We start from the raw sequence: 12,543 nt of genomic DNA, 5'->3' as shown, positions 1-12,543 counted from the left end.
TCCGTAGTCCCTTAAGGTAAAGGTAAAGGACCCCTGGACGGTTAAGTCCAGTCAAAGGCAACTATGGGGTGTGGCACTCATCTCGCTTCAGGCTGAGGGAGCCGGCGTTTGTCCACAGACAGCTTTCTGGGTCATGTGGCCAGCAGGACTAAACTGCTTCTCGCGCAACAGGACACCATGACGAGTGCCCGAGTGCCTAGAAATGCCATTTAGTACCTTCCTGCTGCAGTGGTACCTATTTATCTACTTGCGCTGGTGAGCTTTCGAATTGCTAGGTTGGCAGAAGCTGGGACAGAGCAACAGGAGCTCACTCCGTCACACAGATTTGAATTGCCAACTTTCTGATCAGTAAGTCCATGAGGTTCAGCAGTTTAGACCACAGCGCCACCCGTGTCCCTAGGTACAGCCACTGGTGGAGGAAGAGGAGTGGGGGGGGGAGCGCACTGCTCCTGGCGGCACAATCCCAGTGGGGTGCCATCGCGGCTGCCCCCTGCCCGTGCTGGGCGTCATGCCCTGCAGGCGGCATGCCCCGCCCCCAGGACACGCGCCAGCCCTGCCCCCGCCTGCTCTCCGCCCCCTGGTGCTGGAGCATGAAGCTCCGCCACTGGGTACAGGCCCATTCAAGAGGAGAGTGAAAAGGTTATGCACCATAATATGGTACCTCTCCTATGCCACTGACTCCTAATTCCCATATAACATTTATCACTTTGCCAATTCTATAAAGATACTCTATTGACCCAAATGTGTTTGGTTTGCTGGTAAAAATATACTCCTCTTACACCTCTTAATGGCTGCTGGAGTCCTCAGGTAGGCCAGAAGTCCAGGCAGCAGAGGGATCACACATTAGGATTTTGAGGTGAAGGAACCATGGAATTAAAGCAGCTACGGACTGGGATTGGGTGTAGAGAATGAGGTTGTGCCAAAATTTCAAGTTCAGTTATGTAGCAAAATTTCCATGGAGCTATTTTTAAAAACTGTTTCTTGAGGTGTGGGGAGGACATGACATTTCCCCCCAAAATATCATTATTTTTTGGCATGGAGATTACCTTCTACTGTGAAATTGTGATCCTCCCCCCCCCCCCCCTTAACAGTTGCCTTTTTGAAGGAGGCGAAATGTTTGCCTCTGTGTACAAAACAGGGCCCTGTGTGTGTGCGGCGTTTGTGTGTGTGTGGTTTCACAGAAACAGTGGCCTAGCGTGGGGGGGGGGCTGGGGAAGCCATGCCCCCCGGCACGCTTTTTTGAGGGCGCACAACCAGGTGTCCCCACAACAGGCTCCGTCATCGAAGCTGGAGAGAGCCAGAGAGAGAGAGGTTGCAGCCTTCCGGGCTGGGGGGGGGCAGTGATGCCTCCCTCTCCTTATGGCCAGCGAAGGGACACCTGCGTGGGCCCCACCCCTGGGCCGGCCAGGAGGGAGGGGAAGGGTGCTGCCCCCACCAGCCACCAAGGAGGGAGGAAGAGGGCATCTCCCAGGGGCAGAAGTGGGGGGGGGGAGCCTGTGGAAGCATCACTGCCCCCCTCCTCCGCTAGGCTCAGGCGTGCGCCCCCTGCCGCTTTGCCAGGCTGGGATCCGACAGTCCAACCCAGGGCCAGATTTAGGTTTGATGTGGCCCTAAGGAGCTCCTGAAGGTAATGGGGCCCTTTATGTGTCCAGCTGTCCTTTGTCACTGTTTTTTGTGTTGAGTATATGCTATATGGTAATTTATGGACCTAAAGCCATTTGCACATAACCAAACATGTATTTTATCAAAGTAATTGTTGAACTGAAATACAATTATGAAGAAGTATATTAATAGTGAATGGGGGGGGGGGTCACAAGAGAGTGGGGCCCTAAGCTATGGCTTGTTTAGCTTCTACGTCAATCCGGCACCTCTCAGAGCCAGGCCGGGCTGCCAGGCAGCGAGTGTGCCTTTCAGATCAGCCTGATCTGAAGCCGCGGTGTCAGTGACGAGGGCAGGGCTCCCTCCGCATACCAATGTGCCCCGGTGCTCTGCACCCCAGTGTGCCTGCCCCAGGCGCTGGTAGCACATGCTATGCTGCTGCTAAGAAAACCACAACCAACTTTTTTCAGCTCATTACTGGTGGGCTCTGAGGGGAAGCTACAGAAGTTGTCTATCCCCATTATTCACCCCTAATCTGTTCCAAAAGGACTCCAATTTTATTATTTAAATAATAGTAGCTATATTTATGCATTTTCAAATTTAAAGTTGCACACATTTATAAACATGGATTTATGTATCCAGTCTGTATGGGCTCCCCAGTCTATCCTTCAGTGACATTCTAGTTCATATTCTTTGGATTTCTGCATCCCCAATAGACTTTCCACCCTTTTTCTTCCTCTCTATTCATTTACAGTATCTTGTCCGTTGCTGGTCTTAAGTTCATCCCACCTGGAAAGTAACTTTTAAAATATTTTCCAAAACAATCCTACTCACTCCTTATTTTTTCCTTGTCCCAGTTTCTTATTTTGGCCATTAAACCTGCTAATTCCACACATTCTATTAGTTTATGCAACCATTGGTTCTTTGTCGGAGTTGCCTCCTCCTTCCAGTACTTTGCATAAACTATTCTTGTGGCCGCTAACAAAATAGATTTTAAACGTTCTTTGGAATCTCTTCCCCTGTTGTTGCTAAAAGGAAGGCTTCTGGCTTCTTAGGAAAAGTGAGTAAATATTTTTAAAAATTTCTCATAGAATCATAGAATCATAGAATCATAGAGTTGGAAGAGACCACAAGGGCCATCGAGTCCAACCCCCTGCCAAGCAGGAAACACCATCAGAGCACTCCTGACATATGGTTGTCAAGCCTCTGCTTAAAGACCTCCAAAGTAGGAGACTCCGACACACTCCTTGGCAGCAAATTCCACTGTCGAACAGCTCTTACTGTCAGGAAGTTCTTCCTAATGTTTAGGTGGAATCTTCTTTCTTGTAGTTTGGATCCATTGCTCCGTGTCCGCTTCTCTGGAGCAGCAGAAAACAACCTTTCTCCCTCCTCTATGTGACATCCTTTTATATATTTGAACATGGCTATCATATCACCCCTTAACCTCCTCTTCTCCAGGCTGAACATGCCCAGCTCCCTTAGCCGTTCCTCATAAGGCATCGTTTCCAGGCCTTTGACCATTTTGGTTGCCCTCCTCTGGACACGTTCCAGTTTGTCAGTGTCCTTCTTGAATTGTGGTGCCCAGAACTGGACACAGTACTCCAGGTGTGGTCTGACCAGAGCAGAATACAGTGGCACTATTACTTCCCTTGATCTAGATGCTATACTCCTATTGATGCAGCCCAGAATTGCATTGGCTTTTTTAGCTGCCGCGTCACACTGTTGGCTCATGTCAAGTTTGTGGTCAACCAAGACTCCTAGATCCTTTTCACATGTACTGCTCTCAAGCCAGGTGTCACCCATCTTGTATTTGTGCCTCTCATTTTTTTTGCCCAAGTGCAATACTTTACATTTCTCCCTGTTAAAATTCATCTTGTTTGTTTTGGCCCAGTTCTCTAATCTGTTAAGGTCGTTTTGAAGTGTGATCCTGTCCTCTGGGGTGTTAGCCACCCCTCCCAGTTTGGTGTCATCTGCAAATTTGATCAGGATGCCCTTGAGTCCATCATCCAAGTCGTTGATAAAGATGTTAAATAAGACCGGGCCCAAGACAGAACCCTGTGGCACCCCACTAGTCACTCTTCTCCAGGATGAAGAGGAACCATTGATGAGCACCCTTTGGGTTCGGTCAGTCAGCCAGTTACAAATCCACTGAGTGGTCCCTTCCTCCTGGTCCCGGGTTTTGTCAGTCCTTTTTATCCCATCAATCTAACGCATTAACCTGGCAAAATTTCTTTGCCAGAAGGACTCCAATTTTAATACTAAAGAAAAACAGACCCACTCCCACCCCAGCAAATCCATCTTTGTCATTGTGTGTCTCCTTGAAGTCTGGGTGTGACCATTTTCTAATACAAAACTCTTTTCTTTTTCTTCAATGATATTTATTGAAAATTTTGAAATTACAAAGAAAAAACAGATCAGAAAAAGAAAATAGAAAAAACTAAGAAAAAACAAACCACCTCAAACAATACAAATTCAAAAAACAAAAATACACCGCAAACAAACAAAAAATAAATTCATCATTCTCAAATCCTCAACTCTCATTACCTTCTTTATTTGACCTCCTCCTCCTCCCTTTTTTTGTATCCTGGTTGAAAATTGTGCAGCAAATCCTTTCCATATTTCATAGTATTCTGTTGTTACGTTACCTTAATCTATTTTCATCTTATCTTATAAAGAACCTTAAAAACTTAAAACTTAAATCTTATTTTTACCGACTTCTCACAACCATAATATTCTTACCTAATTCTTTAAACATTTTTACTAGAGCCAAATAATTTTGTTCCAACATTTTTCTAACATTCATCAATTTTATAAAACAATCCTGATAATAAAAAGAGAAATAAAAAGTCCAATCTTCATCCAGCGTCCCTTCCTCCTGGTCCCGGGTTTTGTCAGTCCTTTTTATCCCATCAATCTAACGCATTAACCTGGCAAAACTAATCGGACAGTTATGATGAGAGTGCATGTCGGATCTCGTCTTCAGTTTTCCTTTTCCTGCGATCTGTCCCTTGGAGCTCTCCGGGCCCCAAGCTGTTATTTGGCTCTGCTCAATGACCCACCCTTGCATCGTGGTGTTCACCTTCTGGTGTCGAATATATTGGTCTTTATGCCTCTGTCCTTTTATGTTTGTACATATTTTATGGGCTAATAGCTGTAAATAAATAAATAAAATAAAAAATAAATATATCCGAGGTCCTTAAATCTCTTCCATGTCCCTTCCGCAACTCTTCTTCATATTCTCCTTTCACTCGTGGGAACTCCAGCTTGGTGATGTTTTTGACCCTTTTCAACAAATCAGCCCCTTTTCCATAGTCCAAACTCAACTCCATGTGGTATTTAAGAAGATGTTTCAGAATCCCTCCAAAATTGAGAGCCCCCACAGCTCCAAACATCTCACGGCCCATTGCCAAACTCGGAAAGTCCACACATCCTTGCATAGGGGGGGTCTATCCAACCCCCCATTTCCAGACCAGTCCAAACTTTATCTTTCCAAATCTGGCTTTTTCCAAGTTCATTTGTCAAATCCAAAAGCTCTTGTTCCTGCAAGGCCGCAGCTCCCTCCATCTCTGGCGCCCAAGATTCGGCAACATCCTCTTCTCTCATCTGCTCTGTCAGGACACACTCCTGATCTAATTCCTGGGTGGGCTCCACATAGTTTCCCACTGCCTGTTCAAAAATTCTGGTCGCATTAGTCATCAAATCCATCTTCTCACTTAACTGTTCCAGTAGGGCACTTGTTTTACAGAGAGCACACAACAGAGCCTCTGAATACATTGTCCTTCAAGGTCACAAGTCCATTCCCACGATTGTAATCTGAAACAGCTGCAAGCTCCCTGGAATTGGTTACAGTTTCACAGTCTCCCTCTAGGGGGAGAACTTCTATTTGCTCTTGCAACAAAGTATCTTTTTTGAGATATTTTGTCAATATTTGTTCCTTTAAAGTGCGAAAGGAAACAATGGAATCACTATGTTTCTCTTCCTTTAACTATCTGTCAAAAACGTTTGTCTCTGGTCAATGAGCTTCAAAACATCAGTCCTGACACCCCGCTCCAGGATCAGGACGGTGGAAAGTTACTTTACTTTAAACTCACTTCTGCAGGTTTAAACAGTCCAGAAAAGATCCCCCTTCTTCTCCTGCTGCCGAAGGGGGGTTCAACAATTTTAAATGATGAAAGCCAATCCTTTAGAAGCGATTTTCTGAGCTCTAGTTTGTTGTCTTTGCTTTACTCTGTCTACAAAGAAACGGAAAGCTGACTTCCTGTTTAGACCTTCCCGTTTCAGTACCAAATTAAAATAAATTTTTAAGTCCAATTCCTTTCTTCTCGCAAGTCCTTATTTAAAGTCCAATTGTTCAAAGTTTAAGTACTCACGGGTGCTTATTTTAGAAGCCAAATTGTCCCCGGAAAAAGGCAGCGCTCTCCGGCAACGGCTGTGCGGCTTTGCGGCTTCGCTCCACGGAAATAGCAGTTGACTCACAGCACTGCGCCACTTCCCCCTCTTCACTTCGGAGCCCGTTAGTGGGTTCCTTAGTGGGTTGGGGGTGGGCGCTAAGGGTACCCGCTGAGTCCCATGGTCACAGGCTTCATCTGCCTGTGATTTTTAGCTGGGTCCCCGCTTCGCCGTAGCGAAAAAGACCCGTTTCACGCAGAGCTAGTCCCTCCAGTTCAGAGGGAGTCTGCCATTGACGATGGCGCCACCCTGGAAGTCCTCTAATACAAAACTCTTTTCTTCTGAACCCTCACCCACAACACAACACTTTACCTTCAGGTGACCTGAATCATAATCTTGCACTGACCATTTTTTGTCTCTTTGTTTTGCAGGTCGGATGGGGAAAATTCAAGAACTGTCAGGTCAGTTGCACTGTTTCTTTTAAGAAAAAGAAAAACACATTCCCTATCTCCCCTCCCCCACCTTTCCCTCTCTTCCCGTTATGTCCACCCACCCACCCTGATTGCTCCCATCCCACCCAGAGACCTGCGTGGTTTCTTATGTGTGGTCTCCCTGGATAAATTTCTGAGTTTGGATCTTTTCCTCCATGGAGAAAGAGTTAATACCTGGATGTGGCTTGGACTGAACACACACTTGTGGGAACCAATGGATAGGGCAGAGAAAGGCGCCCTTGCCCATGGGAGAGGGGTGGTATTTCCTTAGATCACAGACAGAATGGCATACAGCAGGATGTGGAATGGCTAAGGAAGCATGCTTTGATTTAAATCAGATTCCTGTAGTCTTAAAATATCAGGCATTGATGTATTACTTCTTGAGTAAGGTTAATAATAATGAAAACAATGCTATTGATAATAATATACACATTATTAGTAAAACATATAAATACTCATCAAGCACCTGTTGCTTTTCATTGAACAAGTAAATAACCTTGATCTCCGCCCACTGGCTTAGGAATTAAAGCAGACATGATGCATGGAAAATGAAGGAGGGATAAGAGAATATTATTATTATTATTATTATTATTATTATTATTATTATTATTATACCCCACCCATCTGGCTGGGTTTCCCCAGCCACTCTGGGTGGCTTAAAGCATATCTAAAAACGTTAAAAGCGTTAAAAACCTCCCAATGCAGAGATCAAGGAGATAGTCCTGGCAGGGAGTACAGTTTGTAATCCAGCAAGCCAAACATAAGCTGCCACCCATATATTAGGTGCTCAGTCAGGTGCTTGACAATTGCTGTTTTTATACTTTCCTAGGCAAATCAAGAAACACAGTAAATTCAGTGAGGCCCTGGGAGGCCCCTGTGGTTTTGGCAAGGCCTGGGCAAGAGAGCTACAGTGCCCCTTCCCCCCAATACACATATCTATGAGAAGCCTGGCATGGGCGGCAAGAGGATGGTTGCAGCAGTGCTGGACTGGTCAGCCTGGGATTCACTGCTCCTTTCCCAGCACTCTAGCAGGGATTGCCGCCACTGCCACAGTCTTGGGGAGGGGAGTGCAGAAAATAAGTACAGAAAATAAAAAGGGAGGCCTAGGCTGGCCCAACTCTGTAGAGAAGGAACTGTTGCTTTTCCTCCTTGCCACTGCCAGCCTGTCTCTGCCACATGCTCCGCTGTCTCCTTCTTGGGATGTTGCTCAGTTCTATTTGGCTGATTTCCCCCATGTGACTGCCAGGCCACCAGGGCATGTACTGTGTGTAAGCGGAAATCATGCCCAAGGGATACTGTGGCATCAACAGGGTCCTGAGAGAGGCAGGGTATCAGTGGTTTGTTTTGGGAGCTCTGGCTGGCCATAGGCCCTCTGGTCAGCGCATGGGCCCAGCCAGATGCTCCGCTATGCTAACCAACGAAGCTGGGCTTTGTATGGCGGATGGACTGTGGTCAGCTTTGTGGGCCACATGTTGTGTGGGCTTGGACCATCTCTTGGGTGGAGGGTAGAGTGGCATGGCTGTATCTCTGGCATAGGCAGTGGGAAATTTTCTATTCAGTGCAATCTAGTCCAGTTAAAAAATGACCTGGAACGAAGCAACTTGGGGCTCTGACATGTCTGGGGTACAAAGCACTCATCTGCTCTAGTCCCAGCTGTAGTCCAGGTGAGTGGGAAGGAGTTAGTGACTGCGTCAGAGCTAAAAAAAGATTATAACATGTAGCCTTTACCTCTTGTTCCCATTCAAAAGCTGCCATTGGGTCACAAGATCTTTTTTAAAATTTGTTTCGTTTATTACATTTCTACCCCGTCTAAGTCAGTGTTTCCCAACCTTTTTTGGGCAAAGGCACACTTGTTTGAGGAAAAAAATCTCGCGGCACACCACCATTACAGCCCCGTGACGTCAGCGCGCAGCGTCACGCCGGGAGGGACGCACGAAAGTGAAAGTTTTCAAATTTTTTCCCTCCCCCTTGCCGGGGAACCTCCAAGCTTTGGGGGTGGGGGGGGGAGGAGGCAGCAAAGCGAGGGACTGAGGGACGGCGGCAGCTGAGGCGGCGGCGGCTGTTGTGGTGGTGGCGGCGATAGCGGGCGGAGGGGGCGGCGGCGGGGCCGAGGTGGCCGGCGGCGGCGGGGGAGGCGGCGGCGGGTGGAGCAGGAGGGCGGCCGAGGCCGGTGAGGGAGTAGGGTTGCCTGGGGCTTGAGGAGGCGTCGCCGGGAGTTGCTGCTGCTGTTGTTGCTGCTGCTGCCCGGACATGCCGGCCTCCTCCTCGTCCGCTGTCTCGCGCTCCTCCCTTTTGCACGCGCTGCCCCGCCGCCGCCCCATTGGCTGGGTCCTGTCAGCTGATCCTGTGTTATTTCCTGTGTGTGTGTGTGAGGGGAGAATGGAGAGAGAAACCTCGGCACCACCACCGCGGAGCCGCCCCCGGCTCGACGCGGATCCTCGCCGCCGCCGCCTCTCACCGCCCGACTCGCCCGCCTCCCTCCCACGGCACACTAGCCAACGTCTCACGGCACACTAGTGTGCCGCGGAACACCGGTTGGGAAACACTGGTCTAAGTAATGTGGAATTGGCCTACACAGATTTCCTGCAGCTTCCTCATATTGTCCTCACAACACCCCTATGAAATAGATAAGACTGAAAAATAGCCCTTGGGGAAGCCACCCCAAGAACTCTGTGGCTAATTGGTGGGCTGAAGCCGGGACCTCTAACTGCTACACCCCTCTGCCACGTTGGACCGCTTTACCTTTGCATCGTTAAGGGCAATCGCTTTTTGCCTGGGCTTGGTCACCGCTGAAATGGTCACATTCAGTTGCAAATTGGAATTGCCAGGAAAGTTGCATTGGTCCTGGGATCTGTGTTGGCTACTCCTGTAGCAAAAATATTAGGAATGCTGACTCCAACTCCCGGGTACTAGAGACCAAGATGGCAGAGGGGAGAGGAAGAGGGGAAGCACAATATGCAGAATAGGAATGCTGTGGTCTATGGGCATCCCACAGTCTCTCACTGTTGTTTGCACTTCCAGTGACATGGAATTCGTTTGTACCATAAAGGTGGGGTTGCCATATTTCAAAAAGTGAAAATCCAGATACAAAAGTTGTTGAGCTTTTCTTGGCAAAGTAACATTATCCCCATGGTTTTCAGATTATGTCTATATTTTCCCAGCTGCAGATTGGCCTTGTAAGAGCTATTTTGTGTTGGCTATTTTGCTGACAAAAGAGACGATTCCCTGAGGGTAGGGCTACAGGTGGATTTCTGCACAACAGTGGCAATTTCAGTTGTGGGTCTCTCAAAATACTGTGGACAACCTTTTGAGCCCTTAGCATGGAAGCAAAATGGTCTTCCTGTTCTCAAAACACCAAGATCAGATTCTTCACTTTGCTGCTGACTTAGTCATGCGGATAACTTCATCACTCTAAGACTATATCTGCACTTTGGGAGTGTGGGAGTCCCCAAAGACTGTCAGTTCTTTGGGGCAAAGACTGTGCTTCGTTGTGTATCTTGTGTCACTTCTCCCACAGTATCTGAGGTCCCTGATTGGCGAGGCTCTCCCAAGTAGTTGAACGACGAATTGTATGAATGAATAAACTGGTAAGCTTTCAACTGTTCTCTTGTAAAAGCAAAATACACCTGGAAAGTCTAGTGCCAAGGTATATACAGATAGTGATACAGATAAAATCAACTATATCCACACTAAAATGTGTGTGTTGTGTTTATGCATGGACACGAGCAGTAATTACTTTCTGGTTTAACTAGGGAAAATATAAAAAAATTCCTTCCAGTAGCACCTTAAAGATCAACTAAGTTAGTTCTTGGTATGAGCTTTCGTGTGCATGCACACTTCTTCAGATACAGGGAAAATATTTCTTTCTATTCCAAGTTTAGTCAAGGGAATTAAATCCTATGGATTGGAGCAAGGGCGGGGAAGTTACTCCTTGAGCGCTTGGCTTCTGTTGTCAACTTTTAGGATGTGCCTGAGTTGTGCTCCTATTTCCTCCATGAAGTTGGATGAGCAGCTGGGTAGGGGTGGGGCAAAGTTGTGTGTGGGAAGTAAAGCCAAGATGACTTGAGACTGCCTACTTTAGGGAGTAAAATGACAACTGTTCTGTCCCCAGAGTTTTCCACTTCAGAGTCCTAAAGCACTTCATGGGTAAGAGTTAGCAGCTAGGAAACCTCCCTGGTTTTTCTTTACTTATATTTAGGGTGTGCTCAAATATAATGCTCTTCCCTTGGGGAGGCTTACTGTGATTAACGTTTAGGAATTGCTCCTGGTAAGAATTAGGATTATGTATTTTAATTTCTGGCCATTGGGAATGGTGCCTGGTAAATTGAGGAAGCCAGATTTCCAGATTTTCCAGCAGCTGCTAGGAATAGAGGGCTTCAGAAGCAGTTGTAAGGCATGGGTGTCTAAGCTGTTTGGCCCCGGGGGCTCCATGCCAGTTGTGAACATGGCCACCAAAAGCTGGTACCTTCACACACACATCTCCCATACACCAAAGCATGTGCACATGTACACACAGCATATTCTGGGAATACACATACATTGTATGGGTTTATCTACACCACATACTTTAAATCTGGCTTAATAGTCATTCCCAAGAACTGGGGGAATTGCAACTGGGGGGAGAGGGCAGGGATGGATGGGGCTATGCTAGACAACTCTGACAGAATCCCCAGCTCCTTTACCAAATTCCAGTTCCCAGGATTCTTTGGGAGTAGGCCATGACTGCTAAAAGTCATATAGAATCATAGAATCATAGAATCATAGAGTTGGAATAGACCACAAGGGCCATCGAGTCCAACCCCCTGCCAAGCAGGAAACACCATCAGAGCACTCCTGACATATGGTTGTCAAGCCTCTGCTTAAAGACCTCCAAAGAAGGAGACTCCACCACACTCCTTGGCAGCAAATTCCACTGTCGAACGGCTCTTACTGTCAGGAAGTTCTTCCTAATGTTTAGGTGGAATCTTCTTTCTTGTAGTTTGGATCCATTGCTCCGTGTCCGCTTCTCTGGATCAGCAGAAAACAACCTTTCTCCCTCCTCAATCTGACATCCTTTTATATATTTGAACATGGCTATCATATCACCCCGTAACCTCCTCTTCTCCAGGCTAAACATGCCCAGCTCCCTTAGCCGTTCCTCATAAGGCATCGTTTCCAGGCCTTTGACCATTTTGGTTGCCCTCCTCTGGACACATTCCAGTTTGTCAGTGTCCTTCTTGAACTGTGGTGCCCAGAACTGGACACAGTACTCCAGGTGAGGTCTGACCAGAGCAGAATACAGTGGCACTATTACTTCCCTTGATCTAGATGCTATACTCCTATTGATGCAGCCCAGAATTGCATTGGCTTTTTTAGCTGCCGCGTCACACTGTTGGCTCATGTCAAGTTTATGGTCAACCAAGACTCCTAGATCCTTTTCACATGTACTGCTCTCAAGCCAGGTGTCACCCATCTTGTATTTGTGCCTCTCATTTTTTTTGCCCAAGTGCAATACTTTACATTTCTCCCTGTTAAAGTTCATCTTGTTTGTTTTGGCCCAGTTCTCTAATCTGTCAAGGTCATTTTGAAGTGTGATCCTGTCCTCTGGGGTGTTAGCCACCCCTCCCAGTTTGGTGTCATCTGCAAATTTGATCAGGATGCCCTTGAGGCCATCATCCAAGTCGTTGATAAAGATGTTGAATAAGACCGGGCCCAAGACAGAACCCTGTGGCACCCCACTAGTCACTCTTCTCCAGAATCAATTTAGCGCAGCTAGACTCTTAACAACTGTGAGTCTTGTAAAGAAGTCCCTGCCCCCCCAACTCCACAATACTTAAAAGGTAAAGGTAAAGGTACCCCTGCCCGTACGGGCCAGTCTTGCCAGACTCTAGGGTTGTGCGCTCATCTCATTCTATAGGCCGGGAGCCAGCGCTGTCTGCAGACACTTCTGGGTCACGTGGCCAGCGTGACATCGCTGCTCTGGCGAGCCAGCACAGCACACGGAACGCCGTTTACCTTCCCGCTAGTAAGCGGTCCCTATTTATCTACTTGCACCCGGAGGTGCTTTCGAACTGCTAGGTTGGCA

The 12,543-nt window shown here is 47.3% G+C and overlaps 1 protein-coding gene across 5 annotated transcripts in view; it reads left to right on the top strand.

Annotated features, from left to right (window-relative positions):
• Window positions 1-12,543, top strand: part of IQSEC2 (IQ motif and Sec7 domain ArfGEF 2) — a 168,143-nt gene that overhangs the window by 28,155 nt on the left and 127,445 nt on the right. For all 5 annotated transcript variants that reach the window (XM_081177322.1, XM_081177325.1, XM_081177331.1 and 2 more), the window contains exon 2: window positions 6,420-6,449. In XM_081177322.1, coding sequence (XP_081033448.1) covers window positions 6,420-6,449 — 30 coding nt within the window. The remainder of the gene's footprint in view (window positions 1-6,419; window positions 6,450-12,543) is intronic.

This window comes from Podarcis bocagei, assembly GCF_964188305.1.
Source record: "Podarcis bocagei genome assembly, chromosome: 17".
In the NCBI taxonomy this organism is placed as follows: domain Eukaryota; kingdom Metazoa; phylum Chordata; class Lepidosauria; order Squamata; family Lacertidae; genus Podarcis; species Podarcis bocagei.
The sequence above is the reverse complement of the archived record's forward strand: the minus strand, read 5'-3'. Positions and strand labels throughout refer to the sequence as shown.